General features: G+C 43.1%; 3 protein-coding genes across 3 annotated transcripts; all 3 read left to right on the top strand.

The window, feature by feature from the left end:
• Positions 1 to 2,144: 2,144 nt before the first annotated feature.
• Positions 2,145 to 3,430, top strand: LOC311123758 (uncharacterized protein; the record flags this gene model as incomplete). Its single annotated transcript, XM_084158216.1, has 3 exons — positions 2,145 to 2,276; positions 2,981 to 3,183; positions 3,299 to 3,430. The coding sequence occupies exons 1-3, from the start codon at positions 2,249 to 2,251 to the stop codon at positions 3,428 to 3,430; spliced, it is 363 nt and encodes a 120-aa protein (XP_084014342.1). The 5' UTR covers positions 2,145 to 2,248.
• An 85-nt stretch (positions 3,431 to 3,515) lies between these two features.
• Positions 3,516 to 9,588, top strand: LOC311127316 (uncharacterized protein). The gene is made up of 4 exons (XM_084159126.1): positions 3,516 to 3,599; positions 5,724 to 5,834; positions 5,950 to 6,073; positions 6,186 to 9,588. Exons 1-4 carry the CDS (start codon positions 3,582 to 3,584, stop codon positions 8,528 to 8,530), a joined length of 2,598 nt encoding a protein of 865 aa, XP_084015252.1. The 5' UTR covers positions 3,516 to 3,581; the 3' UTR covers positions 8,531 to 9,588.
• Positions 9,589 to 13,245: 3,657 nt separating this feature from the next.
• Positions 13,246 to 22,656, top strand: LOC311101757 (cerebellar degeneration-related protein 2-like; the record flags this gene model as incomplete). Its single annotated transcript, XM_084142940.1, has 6 exons — positions 13,246 to 13,327; positions 15,095 to 15,207; positions 19,119 to 19,267; positions 19,525 to 19,695; positions 20,804 to 21,029; positions 21,199 to 22,656. The coding sequence occupies 6 exons, from the start codon at positions 13,246 to 13,248 to the stop codon at positions 21,868 to 21,870; spliced, it is 1,413 nt and encodes a 470-aa protein (XP_083999066.1). The 3' UTR covers positions 21,871 to 22,656.
• Between the last annotated feature and the right edge of the window lie 336 nt (positions 22,657 to 22,992).

Here is a 22,992-nt window from a genome sequence, read left to right as displayed (position 1 = left end):
GTGCTCCAAGGTCTCGGATTTCCGAGACTATATATATATATATATATATATATATATATATATATATGTTAGTAATGAAAAATGTTGTCCCTGTGTTCTGAATTTATAACATAGTGGGGAACAGTTATCCCTGCAATGCTTTTAGGGGCAAACTATAAACACTGTGATGTAACACATCGCATGGTAGTTTAGTCAATGTGTTTGTTGAATATATACCTATTCATATACAACTTAATTATTTTAACCACATGAAATCACACCCAATAATGTTAATTTTTTTAATTGGTCCATATGAGAACCCTGGGCCCCGTTCTCATGCATGAGTTTGATGTTTCAAGTGTAAATAAAAAGCCTTGAATGAGTGTGATTTTTTAAATAACCTTATCGCTTATAGTAGCTAGCTCATTTGTGTATTTATTATATGTACAGTACCAGTCAAAAGTTTGGACACACCTACTCATTCCAGGGTTTTTCTTTATTTGTACTATTTTTTACACTGTAGAATAATAGTGAAGACATCAAAACTATGAAATAACACATATGGAATCATGTAGTAACCAAAAAAGTGTTAAACAAATCAAAATATATTTTATATTTGAGATTCTTCAAATAGCCACCCTTTGCCTTGATGAAAGCTTTGCACACTCTTGGCATTCTCTCAACCAGCTTCATGAGGTAGTCACCTGGAATGCATTTCAATGTAAAGGTGTGCCTTCTTAAAAGTTAATTTGTGAAATGTATTTCTTTCTTAATGCGTTTGAGCCAATCAGTTGTGTTGTGACAAGGTAGGGGGGTATACAGAATGTACAAATATAAGATACATGTTTCCCTCAGATTACACAGGTCCGCAAAGAATTAGAAAACAAATCCAATTTTGATAAACTCCCGTATTGATTGGGTGAAATACCACAGTGTGCAATCACATTGACATTTTAGCAGACACTCTTATCCAGAGCGACTTACAGGAGCAATTAGGGTTAAGTGCCTTGCTCAAGGGCACGTCGACAGATTTTTCACCTAGTCGGCTCGGGGATTAGAACCAGCAACCTTTTGGTTACTGGCACAACACACTTAACCACTAAGCTACCTGGCGCCAGCACAGTAGCAAGATTTATGACCTGTTGCCACAAGAAAGGGCAACCAGTGAAGAACAAACACCATTGTAAATACAACCCATATTTATGTTTATTTATTTTCCCTTTTTTTACTTGAACTATTTGCACATCGTTACAACACTGTATATATACATAATATGAAATGTCTTTATTCTTTTGGAACTTTTGTGAGTGTAATGTTTACTGTTAATTTTTTATTGGTTATTTCACTTTTGTTTATCTATTTCACTTCCTTTGGCAATGTTAACATATGTTTGCCATGCCAATAAAGCCCCTTGAATTGAATTGAAGCCTAGTGGCCAGCAGTGAGAGAAGATGGATTTTGTATGACATTCTGATAATTTACTCATCGATGAAACATTTGATCTCAATACAGTTTTCTGTTTCCAAAACTACAATCTGTTACTAACAGAGTGTACTAAGTTTTGTAGACTTTACCCTTTGCCAAAGTTTCAAAAACTTGCATTGTTTAGAAGGAGTGCAAAGATAAATTGAGTTATTGCACAACCACTCTTCACAGAGTAGGCGTTCCCCAACTGAAATGTGCAAATAATGCTACAACGCGCCAATAGGATCTTGCTAGCTCGTGCTTGGCTCTGCCCACATACTTACTTGTTCTGCCCACAATGGCAAATTTGTTCCCAGTCTTTTTTAACAGCAACGGGTCTGGCAGGTAGGATTTAGTTCTCCCTGTCTTTGGCCCACACTCCAGTACAGTAGGTGGCGGTAATGCACCATAACGTTGGATGCCAACCGCCGATAAACCGCACTGAAGAAGAAGAAGAAGTCATTTGTTCCCATTTGAAACGACAGGCTGTGGTCTATCTTAGTTTAGTTATAAAAGTATTTGCTCTCGCTCTGATATTTGTTCATTCATTGTTTCTTATTTTTCTGGGGGGTGGGTTATTTGTGTATTAGTATTGTATACTTACTGCACTGCTGGAGCTAGAAGTAAGCATTTCGCTACACCTGCTCATATGTGTACGCGACAAACTTAGATTTGATGTGTTACATCTAAATAGGTCCCCCACAGTCTTGTTCGACAACGTACACACACAGTGGCACACATCGGCAAAAATTGTTGGCATTTTCGATCACCTTATCACAGTTCCAGGTGACTGCAGTGGAGAGACATGCAAAAACAAATGTCTGTGGGGAAAGGTAACATATTTAAAGCTATGCATACGATTCTAGAGCTAGATAGGACATAGCTAGGTAAGTATGGCTAACTTCCTATTGTTTTGTGCGGGAATAGGACTCGTTCCAGAACGTCTAACATATGTTTTACGGGTCTGTTTTTGTTAGTTATTGCAGATGTGCAGCATTTCTATTCCTTTCTGATTTCTTTCCCGTTATTTTATTGAATAAGGCAGTTGAAGAAACACACTTCCTAGAAGTGTTCCCTTGCTAGTTAACAAGCTAATCGCTTTGCCTTTGTAGTCGTTTCACTGCTTCTCTGTGGTCCTCTGTAGCTCAGCTGGTAGAGCATGGCGCTTGTAACGCCAGGGTAGTGGGTTCGATCCCCGGGACCACCCATACACAAAAATGTATGCACGCATGACTGTAAGTCGCTTTGAATAAAAGGGTCTGCTAAATGGCATATTATTATTATTATTATTATTATTTCTCTAAGCCCGTCCAGAAACAACCCTTACTACCTGTCCCCTTTATTGTAGATCCACGCATTGATTTTCTCTCTCGCTCTCTCTCGCACACCATTATTGAAAATGAAATACATAGTAACACAGTATTAATAGTAAACTCGTTTTAAAAAATAGTTCAACAAGCTAGAGTTTGATGTGATGTGCAATAAGAGGTGCTTATAAATTGATTTGTGAACAACTAAGTCAGTATCTGTGTTTCAGGTCCCCCTCTTCCTCTCCCCTCTCTGCGCCTCATGGTCCCACCACTACGGCTGGTCTCAGCAGCCATCTGGCAAACGGTCCAGCAAAGACAGGTGATGGATTATGGGATGCTGGAAGAGTTTGTTACCATGGTCACAGAGATGGTTCCAGAGCTTCTGAACAACAGTCAGAGGGCCCAACTTATTCTGGGTCTTCGAGCACGGGTGAGAGAGGGGGGTGGAGCTAGTGCTCATTATGTGGGGAACGATGGCATATGATCATATTTAGTCATCTTTACTGTGTCAAATAAGTCTCCTGACTGGTTTGCTCTGCTTTCAGCTGGTCCTGGAGTTGTGTTGCTCCAAGCCGATCACAGACCTCCAGACCATTCAGCCACACCTGGACAGGATACAGACCCTCACACCTCTCTGGGGGACACAGGTGAGGTCCAAAGGGCATAGGCTTAGCTAATGTTTACGTCAGTCAATCAGTCAGTCCTAGACATAACTCTCTTATTATCATTATAACAAAAGTGTTTTCTTTCTTGCAGGCTGATGATGGAGATTTATCAGAATCCAACTTTCTGGGTTTGATTCAAACCCTGCTGAAAGACCCAGATGAGATGGAACACTTCTTTCAGGTCAGTGTGGCTGTGTGTATAATAATAGTACAGAAGTGCATTCTCACAGTACATCTTATTCAGTGGTCACCAACCTTTTCTGAGTTAAGATCACTTTCTGAGTCAAAATGCAAGCCGAGATCTACCGCTCAGATTTGAGAAAAAAAACATGACATAGAGTATGTGGACAACTACAAATACCTAGGTGTCTGGTTAGACTGTAAACTCTTCTTCCAGACTCACATTAAGCAACTCCAATCCAAAGTTAAATCTAGAATCGGCTTCCTATTTCGCAACAAAGCCTCCTTCACTCATGCTGCCAAACATGCCCTCGTAAAACTGACTATCCTACCGATCCTAGACTTCGGCGATGTCATTTACAAAATAGCCTCCAACACTCTACTCAGCAAATTGGATGTAGTCTATCACAGTGCCATCCGTTTTGTAACCAAAGACCCATATATTACCCACCACTGTGACCTGTACGCTCTTGTTGGCTGGTCCTCACTACATATTTGTCGCCAAACCCACTGGCTCCAGGCCATCTATAAATCACTGCTAGGCAAATCCCCGCCTTATCTTAGCTCATTGGTCACCATAGCAACACCCACCCGTAGTATGTGCTCCAGCAGGTATATCTCACTGGTCATCCCCAAAGCCAAGACCTCCTTTGGCTGCCATTCCTTCCAGTTCTCTGCTGCCAATGACTGGAATGAATTGCAAAAATCTCTGAAGCTGGAGACTCTTATCTCCCTCACTAACTTTAAGCATCAGTTGTCAGAGCAGCTTACCGATCACTGCACCTGTACACAGCCCATCTGAAATTAGCCCACCCAACTACCTCATCCCCATATTGTTATTTATTTTGCTCATTTGCACCCCAGTTTCTCTATTTGCACATCATCTCTTGCACATCTATCATTCCAGTGTTAATACTAATTGTAATTATTTTGCACTATGGCCTATTTATTGCCTTACCTCCATAACTTGCTACATTTGAACACACTGTATATATATTTTCTGTTGTATTTTTGACTTTATGTTTTGTTTTACCCCATATGTAACTCTGTGTTGTTGTTTTTTTATCGCACTGCTTTGCTTTATCTTGGCCAGGTCGCAGTTGTAAATGAGCACTTGTTCTCAACTGGCTTACCTGGTTAAATAAAGGTTAAATAAAAAATACTCCTATGAACAGAGAAAGTCAAATATTCCTTGATATTAAAAAAGACACATGCCGCTAATAATAACAACGCAAGCTTAACGGAACACTTTGCTATACTCATTCATTACAGCTGCAGTGCTGGTTGTAGCGTGAATGGAAGTAGGGAGAACGTGCATTTTATGGCTTATAAAAGTGTTGAACAAAGTGTTGACAGTGCTGAATAATAACTGAAACATGAACTTACTGATAAAAACAGCAGCTCTTTGCTGTATTCGTTGAGTCTTTCTCTAGTCATGGTTTTAACAGTTTTTAAATCTCACAGTATCAACTTTGCTGTGCTTTCAAGGCTTTTTACAATCTATGGAGCGAGGAAACTGTGCAGACACAGTGATTTGAGCTATCTGATTGGCTAGCGGTAGGCCTATAGGTGCATTTGATTTGCTGTCTGGGCCTGCCAGGTAGGTGGAGTTCTACCTTCAGACACATGAAATGGTTCAAAATGGGAACACTTTGCCTGTCCGAGGCTAGGGCTGCTGAATCAAGTGCACCTGCTGTCAACGCAAAACTAATGTAAAAAAGAGGCTTTATCGTTGGGTTTTTTACAGAAATGTTTACATTTTACATTTTAGTAATTTAGCAGACGCTCTTATCCAGAGCGACTTACAGTTAGTGAGTGCATACATTTTTCATACTGGCCCCCCGTGGGAATCGAACCCACAACCCTGGCGTTGCAAGCACCATGCTCTACCAACTGAGCTACAGGAGGCCTGTTTGGTGATCGACTAGGAATGCCTTGGAGATCGACCAGTCGATTGCTATCGACCGGTTGGTGACCATTGATCTTATTTATAAACAATGCTGACCAATGTTGACCTTTTGCCAAGGTCTCCTTTTATTCTGTATGTTTCCATGTGAGTTGCAGATAACACTTTTTCTTATACCAGATGTGATTTATTTTATACTAATTTCTTATTCTTTCTCAGGATGTTTTTCCTGTGGAATTTGGTCCCAAATATGATGCAGCAATAGAGAAACTCATGTGTCAGTTTCTTTCAAGACTTGAGAAGCTACTTCCAGTATCAAACTTTCAACAGGTACTGAAATTAGAATAATACCTTCATCACTTCAGTGAAGGATCACTATTCACAAAGTTTCATATAGTATCTTTTGAATCACCCCTAAATCCTATCTATTTCCCTTCTGTGTCAGGCTGCGTTCCTGCTCAGCGATGTCCCCTCTGTTCTGGAAGAATGTGTTGAGTCTGTGTCTCACCCTCAACAGCTGAAAACCCTGCTTCAATACCACAGAGACCTCGGCCAGCTGGACAACCATGGTAGGCATCTCTCACAGGACCCATGCATGATGTTGGCCAATCTTCTGTTGGGGACAGTGACATTTATTCTCTATTCAACCATTGTCTTTCATTTATCCTCTTCCTTTTCTAGATACTCTGTCTTCCACCGATGGGGACTGCATTCTCTCAGCTCTCTGTCTCCCTCCTGTAGAAAGGGTGGTGATTGCAACAGAACAGACAGAATCAGAAACACAGGTTTCATCCTTGAATGTCTTCATGGATACATTCACCAAAGAGTTGGAGGTGGACTCTGCAACACTGACAGAGTACACAGAGATGGAACCGGGGACAAGTATGGATGTAGTAGAAAGAGAGGAGAGCGTGGAATGTGAGAGAAACAACAAACTATCTATAGAGTTCGCTGACCCTGTGGAACATGAGGACATGGAGGTTCATGCCGGTAATGAAGAAGAGAATGTTGTGGGGATTGGACCAGTAAAAGATGAGACGGAAGATATTGTTGAAGAGGTGGACTCCAGGTACGAAACAGTGATGGTTATCGGGGCAGATGGGGTGGCACAGCCTTATGAAGATTTAAGAGTCAAAAGGAAGAGATCTTTCAGAAAGCCCAAACTAAAGACACATAAAGCCAGGGGAAGTCATGAAGAACAAATTAAAATAATATCCTCCATGCTTCACAAGCCTTCAGTGAAGCTACAAAGGATTGACACAACTAACCTGATGTTGCCCTGTAGACCAGTTAGACAAAACAGGGGGCGTAAGATGAAAACGTTGCTAGCACGAGAACGGAAACAAACCGAAACAGAATTGTTAGAAGAAAAAACATTAAAGAAATGCCCAATTTGTGGGAAGACTTTCAGTCGAGGTGCAGAAATGAAGTGGCACCAGAAAATCCACACAGGGGTGCGCCCATTTCAGTGTCTCCAGTGTAGGAAGCGCTTCCAGTGCCATTTTGATCAGACGAGACATCAGCAAAATGTGTGTAAAGTAGTTGTGTCAAAACCTAAAGGTGAAACACACAAGCAGTTCGAAGGAAATGATGAAAGACCTGAAATGTTGAATAAGAGCTACAAGGACCCGCAGAGCTCGGAGAAGCTGAGAGGAAAACGGGAAAAAGACTTAAAGAAAAGACGTAGCAGATCTCCAGCTAGTGGTGAGAAGGACTCTGAGATGTCCAGCGAAACAGTCCAGAAACCTGAGGGAGTTGACACAGAGCCGTCCAGTGGAACTCCTCTCGAGGCAACACCTGAGGACAGTGACTCATCCTCTACCAGTACACCCCAAGACCCATCTTACGAACCTAGCCAGACTGAAAAACGCAAACAGTCAAAAGTGTGCTGCATTTGTAAAAAACTTTTGCCAAAATCTTACAGCATGCAAGTTCACATGAGATCCCACTCAGATCTGCGCCCTCACAAATGTCCTCATTGTGGGCAGATGTTCAAGAACATCTATGATATGAGAAAGCACATTGTAAAGATAGTGTGCAAGGTGCTGCGAGCTAAGCCTGAAGAGGCCCATGCCCAGGTACATGCACTCACCCACAGCCCTCTACACTGCACTGAGTGCAGTAGGATGTTTGCAGACCCAGAAAAGCTGGACAGGCATAAGTTGGTGCACAAGCCTTTGAAATGCACCATGTGTGAAAACAGCTTCAACGGTGTCCAGCCACTCAAGAAACACTATCTGGATGTTCATAAATTCAGCGGGCCATTCCTCTGCACCTACTGTGAGAAAAGCTACACTGATTTAGCAGCACTCCTCAGACACGAGAGGACTCACACCGGAGACCTCCCATACCAGTGCTCCCACTGTCCAAGGAAGTTCAACTTATCAGCGGTTCTTGTCGAACACGAGAGAATACACACAGGAGAGAAACCATGCCTTTGCTGGGAGTGTGGAAAGGGCTTTATCAACAATGCAAAACTGAAAATGCACATGCTATGTGTTCACAGAAAACCTGAAGATAAACACTTCTCCTGCTCTCAGTGTGACAAATCTTATGCGTTACAAAGGACGTTACAAGGCCATGTGGCGAGACATCATGCTGGGGTGCGTTATCCCTGCACATACTGCGGTAAGCTGTTTCTCAGCATGTCCTCATTGACAAGGCATGATCTGATTCACACTCAGGAAAGGCCTTTTAAATGCAACGTGTCTGAGTGCGGCAAAAGTTTCAAATCGAAATCTGAAGTGAAGGTACACATGAGATACCATACTGGAGAGCGGCCATTTCAGTGTAAAGTCTGTGGGAAGGGTTTTACTCAAAACTGTTATCTTACTCGACACATGCGAACTCATACGGGGGAGAAGCCGTATCCGTGTTCTGTCTGTGGGAGAAACTTTTCTGACTCTAGGAAACGGAAAAGACACATGATGACTCACACTGGAGAGAAGCCCTACAAATGTTTAAAATGCGAGAAAGCTTTCAGTCGGACAGAACTTTTGAAAGCACATGACAGGAAAGAACACTGAGCAAATTCAAGTCGAGATTTATTTTTTAGCTTAGAATTGTTTTGGTATAGATGTTAGTAATTAAAAATGTTGTTCCACACACGTCTCCAACTCAATCATCGACAAGACAGCCTACAGGGAGGAGGTGAGAGCCCTGGTGGAGTGGTGCCAGGAAAATAACTCAGGAGGCTGAAGAAGTTTGGCTTGGCCCCTAAGACCCTCACAAACTTCTACAGATGCACCATTGAGAGCATCCTGTCAGGCTGTATCACCGTCCGCAACCGCAGGGCTCTCCAGAGGGTGTTGCGGTCAGCCCAAACGCATCACCGTGGGCACACTGCCTGCCCTCCAGGACATCTACAGCACCCGGTGTCACAGGAAGGACAAGAAGATCATGAAGGACCTCAGCCACCCGAGCCACGGCCTGTTCACCCCCCTGCCATCTACAACAGGGTTTCTCAAACTCAGTCTTCGGGACCCCAAGGGGTGCACGTTTTGGTTTTTGCCTTATCACTACACAGCTGATTCAAATAATCAACTATTCATCAAGCTTTGATCATTTGAATCAGCTGTGTAGTGATAAGGCAAAAACCAAAACGTGCACCCCTTGGGGTCCCAAGGACTGAGTTTGGGAAACGCTAAGACCGTACAGGTGCGTCAAAGCTGGGACAGAGAGACTGAAAAACAGCTTCTATCTTCAGGCCATCAGACTGTTAAACAGACACCACCAGCCGGCCTCCGCCCAGGACCCTGCCCTGAACTTAGTCACTGTTACTAGCCGGCCACCTCCCGGTACTCTACCCTGCACCTTAGAGACTGCTGCCCTATGTACATAGTCATTGAACACTGGTCACTTTAATGTTTAAATACTGTTGTACCCACTTTATATGTATATACTGTATTCTAGTCAAGGCTCATCCTATATAGCTACTGCTGTATACACCTTTACTATTCATAAACTGTCTATACACACCATCATATACATATACACTGAACAAAAATATAAACGCAACATGTAAAGTGTTGGTCCCATGTTTCATGAGCTGAAATAAAAGATCCCAGAAATTTTCCATACGCACAAAATTCGTATTTCTCTCATATTTTGTGCACAAATTTGTTTTCATCCCTTTTAGTGAGCATTTCTCATTTGCCAAGATAATCCATCCACCTGACAGGTGTGGCATATCAAGAAGCTGATTAAACAGCATGATCATTACACAGGTGCACCTTGTGCTGGGGACAATAAAAGGCCACTCAGAAATGTGCAGTTTTGTCACACAACACAATGCCACAGATGTCTCAAGTTTTGAGGTAGCGTGCAATTGGCATGCTGACTGCAGGAATGTCCACTGGAGCTGTGTCCACCAAACCGTCTCCAACGTTGTTTGAGAGAATTTGGCAGTATGTCCAACCGGCCTCACAACCGCAGACCACATGTATGGCGTCGTGTGGGCGAATGGTTTGCTGATGTCACGTTGTGAACAGAGTGCCCCATGGTGGTGGTGGGGTTATGGTATAGGCAGGCATAAGCTACGGACAACGAACACAATTGCATTTGATATCTTTTAATGCGCAGAGATTTTGTGACCAGATCCTGAGGCCCATTGTCGTGCCATTCATCTGCCGCCATCACCTCGTTTCAGCAAGATAATGCACAGCCCCATGACGCAAGGATCTGTACACAATTCCTGGAAGCTGAAAATGTCCCAGTTCTTCCATGGCCTGCATACTCACCAGACGTGTCACCCATTGAGCATGTTTGGGATGCTCTGGATCGACGGGTACGACAGCGTGTTCCAGTTCCCGCCAATATCCAGCAACTTCGCGCAGCCATTGAAGAGGAGTGAGACAACATTCCACAGGCCACAATCAACAGCCTGACCAACTCTATGCGAAGGAGATGTGTCGCGCTGCATGAGGTGAATGGTAGTTACACCAGATAGACTGGTTTTCTGATCCACACCCCTACTTTTTTTTTTTTTTTTTAAGGTATCTGTGACCAACAGATGCATATCTGTATTCCCAGTCATGTGAAATCCATAGATTAGGGCCTAATTCATTCATTTCTATTGACTGATTTCCTTATATGAACTGTAACTCAGTAAAATCTTTGAAATTGTTGCTTACGTTTATATTTTTGTTTAGTATATATTTATTTTCCGGACTGACATTTCTTAATTCCTTTCTTTGTATTGTTAGGTATTACTGCAGTGTTGGAACAAGAAACATAAGCATTTTGCTACACCTGTGATAACAAATAGAAAATGTGTTTACGACCAGTACAATTTTATTTGATTTAACTTTTGCTGGATCTTAAATTAAATATTGTTGTTTGCTGTCTAAAGTCTCCCACACATTGCACTGAATGTGGATCTAGCATTCGTCTTCGGATCGTTCTGAATGTGGATCTAGAGTTCGTCTTTGGATCGTTCTGAATGTGGATCTAGAGTTCGTCTTCGGATCGTTCAGCACGCTGTATATTAAGGACATACTGTACCTTGTTTTTGTCAGTCAGAATAAATTGTGCATTCTGAAACGTATGGTGAAAATTATATTTTCATTTATTTTGTATGTTAAATAATTGGAGAGAACGTTAGGGCAGTGTCTGTTTTTGAACAGTGATTGTCAGGAGCGTCACATCACAAATGTGGCGCTCAAAGTTCATGTTCAGGGGTTTCTAAGATAAGGCTCTACATTTTACATTTTAGTCATTTAGCAGACGCTCTTATCCAGAGCGACTTACAGTTAGTGAGTGCATACATTATTTAATTTTTTTCCATACTGGAATCGAACCCACAACCCTGGCAATGCCAATGCCATGCTCTACCAACTGAGCTACATCCCTGCCGGCCATTCCCTCCCCTACCCTGGACGACGCTGTGCCAATTGTGGCACTGTGTTATATATAGGCTACTGTCAGATAGATACTAGACTATTATATGTATGCTGTAGTGTAGTATATTCTACAATGGTAGGGTTTTTTCCGCCAATCACACCCAAAACATTTGTGCTTTAATTGATCCCTATGAGACCCCCCGGCCTGTTCTCGTGCATATGGCCCACTTGTTTCAAGTGTAAATAAAAAGTATTGAATATTTTATGTATAATGTCTGTGATAACTGTCTTTAATAGGTAGGCTATATTCAGAGGATAGCCCATAAAGGTTGGCTGGAGTAGACATCACTGAAAGAATCATGTGCACTTGTTTTCACAGACTAGGGTGTTTTCCCAGTGAACTAAAACTCACAAGGGTCATTCCTTTATATAAAAAAGGGAATAAGTTATATCATGGAAACTATCGGCCTGTCTCAATCCTGTGTGTTTTATCGAAGGTCATGGAAAAGATTATGTTCGAGCAGATTGACAGTTACATTTAAGCAATAAGGCCCGAGGAGGTGTGGTATATGGCCAATATACCAGGCTAAGGGATGTTCTTGGAGTGCCTGGACACAGCCCTTACCCCTGGTATATTGGCCATATATCACAAACCCCAGAGGTGCCTTATTGCTATTATAAACTGGTTACCAACGTAATTAGAGCAGTAAAAATAAATGTTTTGTCATACCCGTGGAATAAGGTCTGATATACCACGGCTGTCAGCCAATCAGCATTCAGGGCTCGAACTTTTCAAAGAAAACAATATAATTCTATCTCTATTTGAGTAAAAATAAGTAGCTTTGTGATGATCACAAAAAATCTTAACAAATGAGGTAAAGAGCGCCACAGTCAGGCTAAAAAATCAGAATGTTCTATCATAAAGCCAGAACAATTACTTTCCCTAGTTGTTAAGTACTTTAACAATACATTAATAGACGACATTCACTGCTATAAACCTGTCTCCAATATAATCGCATAGTTTACACAGACCCACTGCGGAACTTTGACAAATATATCTCCGTGTGAAAAGGCGTTTTGTCAACGAGCTCAATGTATTTCAAACACTGGTGGTAACCAGATGATCCCAATAATTTTGGTAGTAAACGATGCACCCCTCTGGTATGTTCTACACTCCAAAAAGAAAAGGTTCCTGGAGGCACCTTTAGGGGTTCCTGAGATTGCAAAACGGGCGGAACCCCTAAAGGTGCCTGCAGGAACCTTTTGCCTGAGGAACCTTTTAAATAGTATACATATACTGTCTGGGACTCGTAGTTGTTTCCCTGTTTACAATTCAAATATATTTTACTTGTGGAGTCAAAGTCAAAATTAACTGCGATACACTGGTCTCAAATATATTAGCATAACTAGGCTACACAGAACCACGGCGGACCCATTGTAAAATCAGAGGCCTTTCTCCATATTATGAAGAAAAAAAAACTGTATGCACTCACTAACTGTAAGTCGCTCTGGATAAGAGCGTGTGCCGTGTGCTAAATGACTAAAATGTAAAACGTAATTTAAACGTGTCGCAGGGCAACATGCCTAGCTCTGCCCACTTGGGCGTGGCTTACCGAGCGCTCTTTGAAATTAACGCTCGTATCGTCGTATTCCAACCGATAGAGATATCTCACCACACCGGTAATATGTGCTGTGGGATGGTTAGGCAGTTTCATCATACTGTAGTTGTAGCCGGTGAGTAGACATCGGCTTTGGACAGCGCCAGCTGATGAGGGGTAACGCACTTGGTGTATTTGTGGTTGCAATTTGAACACCTCAAATGCAGATTAATGCATTTTTCGCGAAAATAGCTTCCTATTCCATTGAAGGCTATTGATGTCGGTGAGTCGTTGTGACCAAAGATGCTTACAGATATGATTGAGGTGGAAGAATTCGAAATTAAGGAGGAAGAACCTTGGTATGACAACCAGGACCTTGAGCATGGTAAATATGATGATTCTATCCATGATGACCGAGACTGTGAAAGCGCGGGCTCACCTGTGCTGTGCGTATCAAATGACCGCTACAACCTGGCAGTGACTACAATTTGACACTCAGGCAGCGTTAGGCTAATAATTTATTTTCAAGCAGGTGTGGAATCAATGAGCGCTTGGTGCACCCTCTTTCATAGTGCAGGTGTCACTAACGAATGTACTTTACAGGACACATCGGTAGGTTTAACTCTAACCTACTAAACACTGTTGGATTTCAGCCAAATATTTCAAGGTTATCTCAAGCAGAATTGGCACACCCGATGCTATCATTCCACTGCCACGGATATAACCAACCATTTAAAACAATGCATCCTTTGTCTTAGATTTTCTACACATTTGTAAATGTTCTTCTCTGCATGTATTCTCCCGTGTGCAGATTCTGCGTGTAGACCAAGAGTACCTGCTATCCGGGCCCCTTGGGACGTCCCTACCCCATTGCAGTTGAAATGTTAAATGGTTAAGGTTTAGGGACGTATACCAAGGGAGTTAATTACGCGTTTGACCAAATTATACGATATTTTATTTATGGGTTACCGCCATAGAGAATGATAGAGGCCTCTAGTGGCCAAAAGGCTGTATTAGCATGAGCAGCGCCATTGAGGATTCCACCATTTTAATGTGTAGTCAACTGGTTGGGACTTCCAACTTCATTGGCTGATCCCTCCTGGTGACCCTGTTGGAGTCATGTCCCACCGGGTCATCAGGAGGGATCAGCCAATCGTGAAGAAAACTGACTACTTCAAAATGGAGATGGCCTCAATGGTGCTGTCACAGGCACAATAATGGCACAGATCCAAAGATGAGTCCTCTATCGTCTATGGTTAACACACCCTTAGTGGAGTTTCCAACAACCAGATGCATACGGTTTTCAAGGCAGCTAAATTCAACCTACAGTAGCTTTCTTTTCCGCTGAAAACCAGATGTGGGCAGACTCTTTTACGCATGCTGCAGAGATTACTTTGCATATAATAAGGTTTTATTCCACAAATTTGCATTGTTCAAGATCTTTCATTGACTATTTATTAATTAATTCTGGAATAGAAATATAAGGAAAGGAAATCAGGAAATATATAGTGGTGCTCTCTAGATTAGAAGATATTCAGTTTATATTTCATGCTCAGAGATAAACTCCCCATCCCACATCCTGTAAATGAGAGACCGTTTCACAACGTATGGCCCTGTGTAGCTCAGTTGGTAGAGCATGGCGCTTGCAACGCCAGGGTTGTGGGTTCGATTCCCACGGGGGGCCAGCATGAAAAATGTATGCACTCACTAACTGTAAGTCGCTCTGGATAAGAGCGTCTGCTAAATGACTAAAATGTATGAATTAGGCCACAGTGATGAAGGTAGACATATTCTTTACCTTTCTGATTGTAAATGTCCTGACTTAGGTCAAATAGACTAAATATCTCAAATATATTAGAGGTGCGCTTGATTTATCCCTTTTGGGACCATGATCCATCGGTTCCATTGTAGGCAAACTACTGTAAATCAAGGGCAGCACAAGTAACATGTATTTGACCCACGAACCCAGGTAGGATGTCTGCAAGATAGATTTATCCACCTAACATTGAGAATTGAGGCACAGACACAGCCATAGATGCACTAGGTGTCTCTGCCAGTTCTTGTCACACCAATGGCTGCATCTTTTCCCAATCTTTCATTTGATAAGTCATTTATAGAACCTCTTCTGTGATCTCTCTTTCCTCCCATGCAGACCTCCACCTGGCTGCTGAGCTGGGGAAGACCCTGCTGGACAGGAACAGTGAGCTGGAGCAGGGTCTTCAGCAGATGTACTCCACCAATCAGGAACAGCTACAGGAGATAGAGGTAAGGGTTTTAACCAATCAGGCTGTAGCTACAAGGGTAGCGGTAACTCGGTTTGACCAATCAGAAGTCAGTGTACAGCTATAGGTGCTTTCGGAGAGTTATTGTAGTGTTTGCAGGCTTTTCTTCAAGCCCAGCACTAGCACACTATCCAGGTAATCAAGCACTAGTTGACGAACCTGAGGCCTTTCTGTTAGGCTGTCATTCTGTTAGGCTGTCATTCTGTTAGGCTGTCATTCTGTTAGGCTGTCTTTCCGTTAGGCTACAGTCTGTTAGGCTGTCTTTCCGTTAGGCTACAGTCTGTTAGGCTGTCTTTCCGTTAGGCTACATTCTGTTAGGCTCTCTTTCTGTTAGGCTACAGTCTGTTAGGCTGTCTTTCTGGTAGGCTACAGTCTGTTAGGCTGTCTTTCTGTTAGGCTACAGTCTGTTAGGCTGTCTTTCTGGTAGGCTACAGTCTGTTAGGCTGTCTTTCTGTTAGGCTACAATCTGTTAGGCTTTCTTTCTGTTAGGCTACAGTCTGTTAGGCTTTCTTTCTGTTAGGCTACAGTCTGTTAGGCTTTCTTTCCGTTAGGCTACAGTCTGTTAGGCTGTCTTTCTGTTAGGCTACAGTCTGTTAGGCTACAGTCTGTTAGGCTGTCTTTCTGTTAGGCTACAGTCTGTTAGGCTGTCTTTCTGTTAGGCTACAGTCTGTTAGGCTGTCTTTCTGTTAGGCTACAGTCTGTTAGGCTGTCTTTCTGGTAGGCTACAGTCTGTTAGGCTGTCTTTCTGGTAGGCTACAGTCTGTTAGGCTTTCTTTCCGTTAGGCTACAGTCTGTTAGGCTGTCTTTCCGTTAGGCTACAGTCTGTTAGGCTGTCTTTCTGTTAGGCTACAGTCTGTTAGGCTGTCTTTCTGTTAGGCTACAGTCTGTTAGGCTGTCTTTCTGTTAGGCTACAGTCTGTTAGGCTGTCTTTCTGTTAGGCTACAGTCTGTTAGGCTGTCAGTCTGTTAGGCTACAGTCTGTTAGGCTGTCATTCTGTTAGGCTACAGTCTGTTAGGCTGTCATTCTGTTAGGCTACAGTCTGTTAGGCTGTCTTTCTGTTAGGCTACAGTCTGTTAGGCTGTCTTTCTGTTAGGCTACAGTCTGTTAGGCTTTCTTTCTGTTAGGCTACAGTCTGTTAGGCTGTCTTTCTGGTAGGCTACAGTCTGTTAGGCTGTCTTTCTGGTAGGCTACAGTCTGTTAGGCTGTCTTTCTGGTAGGCTACAGTCTGTTAGGCTTTCTTTCCGTTAGGCTACAGTCTGTTAGGCTGTCTTTCTGTTAGGCTACAGTCTGTTAGGCTGTCTTTCTGTTAGGCTACAGTCTGTTAGGCTGTCTTTCTGTTAGGCTACAGTCTGTTAGGCTGTCTTTCTGTTAGGCTACAGTCTGTTAGGCTGTCTTTCTGTTAGGCTACAGTCTGTTAGGCTGTCATTCTGTTAGGCTACAGTCTGTTAGGCTGTCTTTCTGTTAGGCTACAGTCTGTTAGGCTGTCTTTCTGTTAGGCTACAGTCTGTTAGCCTGTCATTCTGTTAGGCTACAGTCTGTTAGGCTGTCATTCTGTTAGGCTACAGTCTGTTAGGCTGTCTTTCTGTTAGGCTACAGTCTGTTAGGCTGTCTTTCTGTTAGGCTACAGTCTGTTAGGCTGTCATTCTGTTAGGCTACAGTCTGTTAGGCTGTCATTCTGTTAGGCTGTCATTCTGTTAGGCTGTCATTCTGTTAGGCTACAGTCTGTTAGGCTACAGTCTGTTAGGCTTTCTTTCTGTTAGGCTACAGTCTGTTAGGCTGTCTTTCTGTTAGGCTACAGTCTGTTAGGCTTTCTTTCTGTTAGGCTACAGTCTGTTAGGCTGTCTTTCTGTTAGGCTACAGTCTGTTAGGCTGTCTTTCTGTTAGGCTAGAGTATGTTCCTTGCGTGTTGAAAACAAGAGAAACTCACCTCAGATTTGTGCTCCTTTAATTCCTAAATCAAATCAAGTGTTCCAGATTGACAAAAGGCAGGCTACCATTAACTTACTTTGGAGCAGAGATTAGAGGGTCGGCTCCAGGTTGATTGATTACTTAATCTCTCTGCTGGACCTGTTGTTTACCATGGGTCCATGTAGGGTATGACCCTAGAAGCACAAAGGTAATGGAATAGAATGGGAAATGTATATTGCATACGTTTTGACTGAAATGGTTTTGTCAAGACAAGGCTGCAAAATCTATATTCCAATCCTTGTCTTTGTTTTTCGATACTATAAAGCCCCAAAGAACAAGTGTTTACACGGTCCTTCGTTTAGTTTTTCCGTGTACAGGATTACAACACCACCATTATCAAACAGTAGAGGAACCGTGGGGATCTCACTCCTTTGAAAACAGCATACCTCATTGCTTTTCACCTTGTTCAGTGAACTTTAAGAGGACCAGGAAAGATAAAGACGGCCCATATCAGTTGTCCTCTTTTTTTTTTCTGACATACCTTTGTACCAAAACGCTCACATTGCCGCCATTGAATTGTTGTGACTCCAAGTAACTATAGATTAAATAGCCTCTCAATGCTAGAGAATCTAAATATTTAACCAGTTAAGTTGTATTTAAATATCACATTCACAGTCTTTGTGGTTTCTCTCTTATATCACTAGTGAAACCATCTTGTATGGTCAGCAGCAGCCACTTACTTCCATATGAGCTCTGGATTTAATTTCCCTGAGTAGGGTCAACTCCTAAATCCTTCCCCTCGTCTCTGAAACTGCTGACTGACAGAATGAATCTCTCTAACGGTGCCATCCATTTCATGATCTGACTGCATGTAGAAACGGCACAGGAGGAAGCTGATGCTGTGAATTATAATGTTATCTTCCCTATAGGAGAACATTGGCCTCTCTCACTCTAGGAAAAACACTATAGATAATTGCCACTTTTTCATAATTTTATGATTAACCTTCAGAATTCCAAAGAATACGTTATGTAAGTGAATAGCATCACAAGATAATGCACAGCTCCAATGTATTATTGTAGTATTGGTTTGGATTGGTGTTTTGCTGTGGCTGATCAGGATCTTAATGAGCTTAAGGTTCACAGCATTCTCCATAGATAGAACTGTTATGTCTATGGCATTCTCCCTGTTTCACACTGATAAGATAAACTGTTCTATTGTCTATTTATTTAAATAAAATAATAATAATAAAAATAAATGTATGCACTCACTAACTGTAAGTCGCTCTGGATAAGAGCGTCTGCTAAATGACTAAAATGTATGGCATTCTCCCTGTTTTACCCTGATAAGATAAACTGTTCTCAAAGGAAAAGGGCAGAGCGAGAGAAGAGAGGGAAGATGGAGAGAAAAGAGTATGGGGGAGAAGGAGATAAACAATGTGTGAGGGAGAGATAGTTATGTTATCCCAGCACCACTGTGCTCATGTCTTTAGCACCTCAGTCTGAATCATCATGTCTTAATAAGAAGAGCCTGACCTTTTACTTTGTGTTGGTGCCGTTCTACATTCCTCAGGAGTCGGCATCTCACCAGAGGTGTTGCGCTCTTACAAATGCTCATTTAGACAGCGCAGACGCTAGTACAGACATGTTGCTCGCAAAGCAATAATAGTCGCACAGCCAGGAGGTAGTTGTCATTTGATTCTGGCAAGTTTGATCTCGTTCATGGTTGGACAAGCAACCGAAGTAAATCATGTGTATGCCTTGAATCTAGTGGCTTAAAACCAATCGTATTGACTTGAACAAGTACATGGTGTAATCTTGATTCAACGTAAAATTGTGAAGTTGAAGTGGGGTTATGTGAAGTTGAAGGTGGGTTATGTGAAGTTGAAGGTGGGTTATGTGAAGTTGAAGGTGGGTTATGTGAAGTTGAAGGTGGGTTATGTGATGATATTGAGTACTGTTTTCTACTCCTCTATATTCCTTCTCCAGTACCTGACTAAGCAGATGGACCTCCTGAGGCAGGTGAATGACCAGCATGCTAAGGTGTACGAGCAGCTAGACCAGTCTTCCAGAGAGCTGGAGCAAAGCAACACCCGCCTGGTACAGGACAACCGGGCCGCCCAGCACAAGATCCAGGGGTAAGCCTGTTGTTGGGTTGAAAGCCTGAGGCTGTGTCCCAATTCTTCACCCTTCTCGTGCACTTTCTCACATGGATCTAACAATGGTGGAAACTCCCTCCAGCCTATGCTTATGCAAATCCTATGCATCTAAATCCATGGTGAGTTGGAGAATCGGGACACAGTCTTTCTCCAGAGAATAGAGATGGAATGGTAAACATTGTGTGTTGGTGAGAGGAGAGCTAAATGTGTGAGGATTCTTTTCTGTCTCTCTTCAGGCTGACAGAGATGATCGAGGCTCTGCAGACCCAGATGGAGGATCTTCAATGTCAGGTCGAAAATTTGAAGACCGCCCCTGCCAATCCCCATAGGCAACCCCTTACAGAGTCATATCGGCCCTACGGGGCGCAGAGTGTGTCCTGTCTGAATGACCTGCAACCCACACACAGGTGAGATCACAGCACTCAGCAACCCACACACAGGTGAGATCACAGCACTCATGAAATACACAGATAACCCACACAACACACCAATTTAGATCTGGACAATCTGTACTGTTCATTGAACCCCCTACTTTAACAAGTGGGCCAGCACTGGTCTGTCAAAGATAGAATCGGTGCTATCCTCTTACTGGAGCTGGTGTCTAGCTACTCTCTGTTACTTCCTGTCTGAACTCTCCTCTACCCTCTCTCCTTCACCTAATTTTCTGACGTTATATAAAGCTATATAGATCAGTCGGGTCTGCATGGGGTTAAATGGACATGGCACAATAAGGTCAGATTCATCAAATGGAAAATTACGCTCAATTGATTAACATTTTATGCGTTTAGAGCTCAATAGCTTGTGAATTATTCATTGTTTTTAAGCTGCAAATTGATATTTTTGTTGTTGTTGAAAATACGTAGAGAAGACTAGCCCACCTGAAGTTGCCATTAGTTCTGTTCTAGATGGCCTAAGGCCCTAAGCCCTACTCTAGATGGCATTCATTCCTCTTGGCCCTGCTCTAGCAGTGTGATTTGTCTCTGTCTCTGTGTTACCTCTCTTGCCGTACACCACTGCTGGTTAAGGAGACTAGTACCACTGCTGGTTAAGGAGACTAGTACCACTGCTGGTTAAGGAGACTAGTACTACTGCTAGTATTCTAGCCCTCTTCCTGCCCTCTGCGGCCATAGCAGTTCAGACTGTGTAATCCAGTTAGGTCTTGGCCCCTCCTTTAATCCAGGTCAAAGCTCGTAGGTCACTGATGAACACACACGCCAAGCAGACTATAGTACTCTCTCCCTACTGACTTCACTGAACCGTGGTCACAGTTGTCACCCAAAGGTCATAGTCCACTCGTAAGGACACTCATCTCTGCCCTGCACTAAAGATCACTCCTGATTAGTCTGTTTGATACAAGATGTCTTGCTACCAATTCATAAAACGGATGCTTGAATAACTTGTTGGCAGCTTATCAGTAACTTGATAAGACTAATTAGGTGTGTAAGTGCTGGTCTGGACTGGAACAAAAGTTGTTTCCCAAAAAATAACGTTTGATTTTCCTCTGACCCCTCCCAGATACTCGAGTTACGACTCTGGCGACCAATCTGATGACCGCTGGTCTCCATCTGACCTCTCGTGGCGGGAGGAGGAGCAGGAGTCGCTACGGCGATCGCTCCGCTCCCTACAGACCCAGCTGGTCAATGAACGTGCTCGGAGGGAGGGGGCGGAGCGAGATGCAGACCTGCTAGCCAATGAGAATGTGGCGCTGGAACAGCGCCTGGGAATGATGGAGGGGTGCCAGGTGAGGAAGAGAAGCAACACACACACAGAATAATTTCAAGCCAATGCAATCTGTTTGCTCCTTCTGTATGTAGTGAAATGGTAAAGTAAAGAGTTACTGAATCCTCTCTCTCTCTCTCTTCCTCCTTCTCTCTCTCTTCCTCCTTCTCTCTCTCTGACTCTCTGTCTAGGCCAGACTAGCGGAGCTGGAGTGTGAGGCTGAGGAGCTTCGTCAGCTGTGGAGAGCCAACCATGCCACCAAAGCTTCGAGGTCAAGGGTCAGCCTGACAATGCTGCCCAATACCCTCTTCTTCCCCCTGAACCAGGAGAGGGGGATAGGGGAGGATGGCGAGAGCGAGGGAGACGTGATGGACGTCAGCTACCTTTCCAAGCTGAAAGGTTGTGACGTCCTGAAGCGATGCAACAGCGAGAAGCAGCTGAGGTCACCGTGGGATGAGGGGTCAGAGGTAGACGAGAGTCATGACCACGAGCGTTCGTGCATCCGCCGTTCAGAGGTGGTGAAGCAGCGTGGGATCTCCCTCCTCAACGAGGTTGACGCTCAGTACAGCGCTCTGCAGGTAAAATATGATGCGCTGCTGCGGCTCTGCCACCAGGGGCAGCCAGACCCAAGTCAGCAGCACAACCACAAGGAGGTCCAGACGCCCAGCGGAGCCCCCTCTGACTGCCCACAAAGCCCAGCCCCAGCCTCCCTTCGCAAGGCTGCAGGCACAGACATGAAGGGCCAGGAGGATGAACTTCACCAGCCTGACTACAAGGCCCTGTTCAAGGAGATATTTACCTGCATCCAGAAAACCAAAGAGGACCTGAGTGAGAACAGAGGAAAGCCCTGGCAGTTGGAGTAGTATGGCTTTCGTAGTAAACAAGCAAAAATGGCTCTGCTTTTGCGCTGGACATGCCGTTGTTTCTCGTTGGAGGTGAACATGCTAGCTATTAAGCAAGCACCTTACACAAACAATTTGTAAGGCCTGGTAACTGATGTACTGTGTTTATATCCGGTGGAACTGGAGATGAATCGATTACCATCTCTAAGGGCTCATCTTTATCTATGGACACTGGAGCAGCCAGAGAAAGGCAAGAACCACCAGCTGATGCTCTTTTGCACTGAAAGAACAGTGCCTAACATTCAGTCTACATCATTCTTCCTCAATCACCCAGCCCTACCCGAGCCATGTTGCCCTTAGATTAGCGTCTAGGGGCAATGTTATTCTACTCTCAGGAACCAAGGACCTCAGGGAAACTTTCTGTGGACTTAGTGCTTTTCCATGGTACCTCTATGCACTGTTAAATCAAAAGCTGCATATCCTTTTAAAGTGACCATGTCTGAGCCTGATGGTCAAAACGGTAACTTTGTGTCGTCTTTGTGTGCCTCAAAAACGCCACTCTTGGTGTTGAGTAAACACAAATTATGTGAATTTACACTTCAGAATTGTACTGTATGTCTTCAAAAAAAGTTAGCATGATCCTGAAGTTTAAAAACTGAAGTCATTGGGTATGAAGACTGAGTTGTATGTACATGATTGATTTAGTAGTTAGCAATATAATCTACTGAGGCTATACCAGAAATCGGCTATGTTCTGTGGAGTGCTATGGTATTGTTGTGCTTTCCGAATACAATGTTGACATTTCATAAACCAAGTGTTGTTCCGATTCTTTGTCAGAAACTGTCCGGTTAATCGGTTTTGCTGCCTAACTCATGCTATCCTAATGTATCATGATAGACACCTCCTTAGTTGACATCACTGTAAAATCACATTGTAATGAGATGCACTTTAGACTTACACAGTGATGTTATTTTCTGACACTTTATGTAGCTAGCCACTGTTTAAGTGCTATTAGTAATTCCTGTTCAATGTATTAGATACCAAAATAATTTGAAATGTTTACATACATGTATAATATATACATATTTATGTATACATACATACATACATATACTACCGTTCAAAAGTTTGGGGTCACTTAGA

Source organism: Coregonus lavaretus (genome assembly GCF_964263955.1).
Source record: "Coregonus lavaretus genome assembly, chromosome: 1".
Lineage (NCBI taxonomy): Eukaryota > Metazoa > Chordata > Actinopteri > Salmoniformes > Salmonidae > Coregonus > Coregonus lavaretus.
Note: the sequence above shows the minus strand (reverse complement) of the source record. Positions and strands in the feature narration are given on the sequence as shown.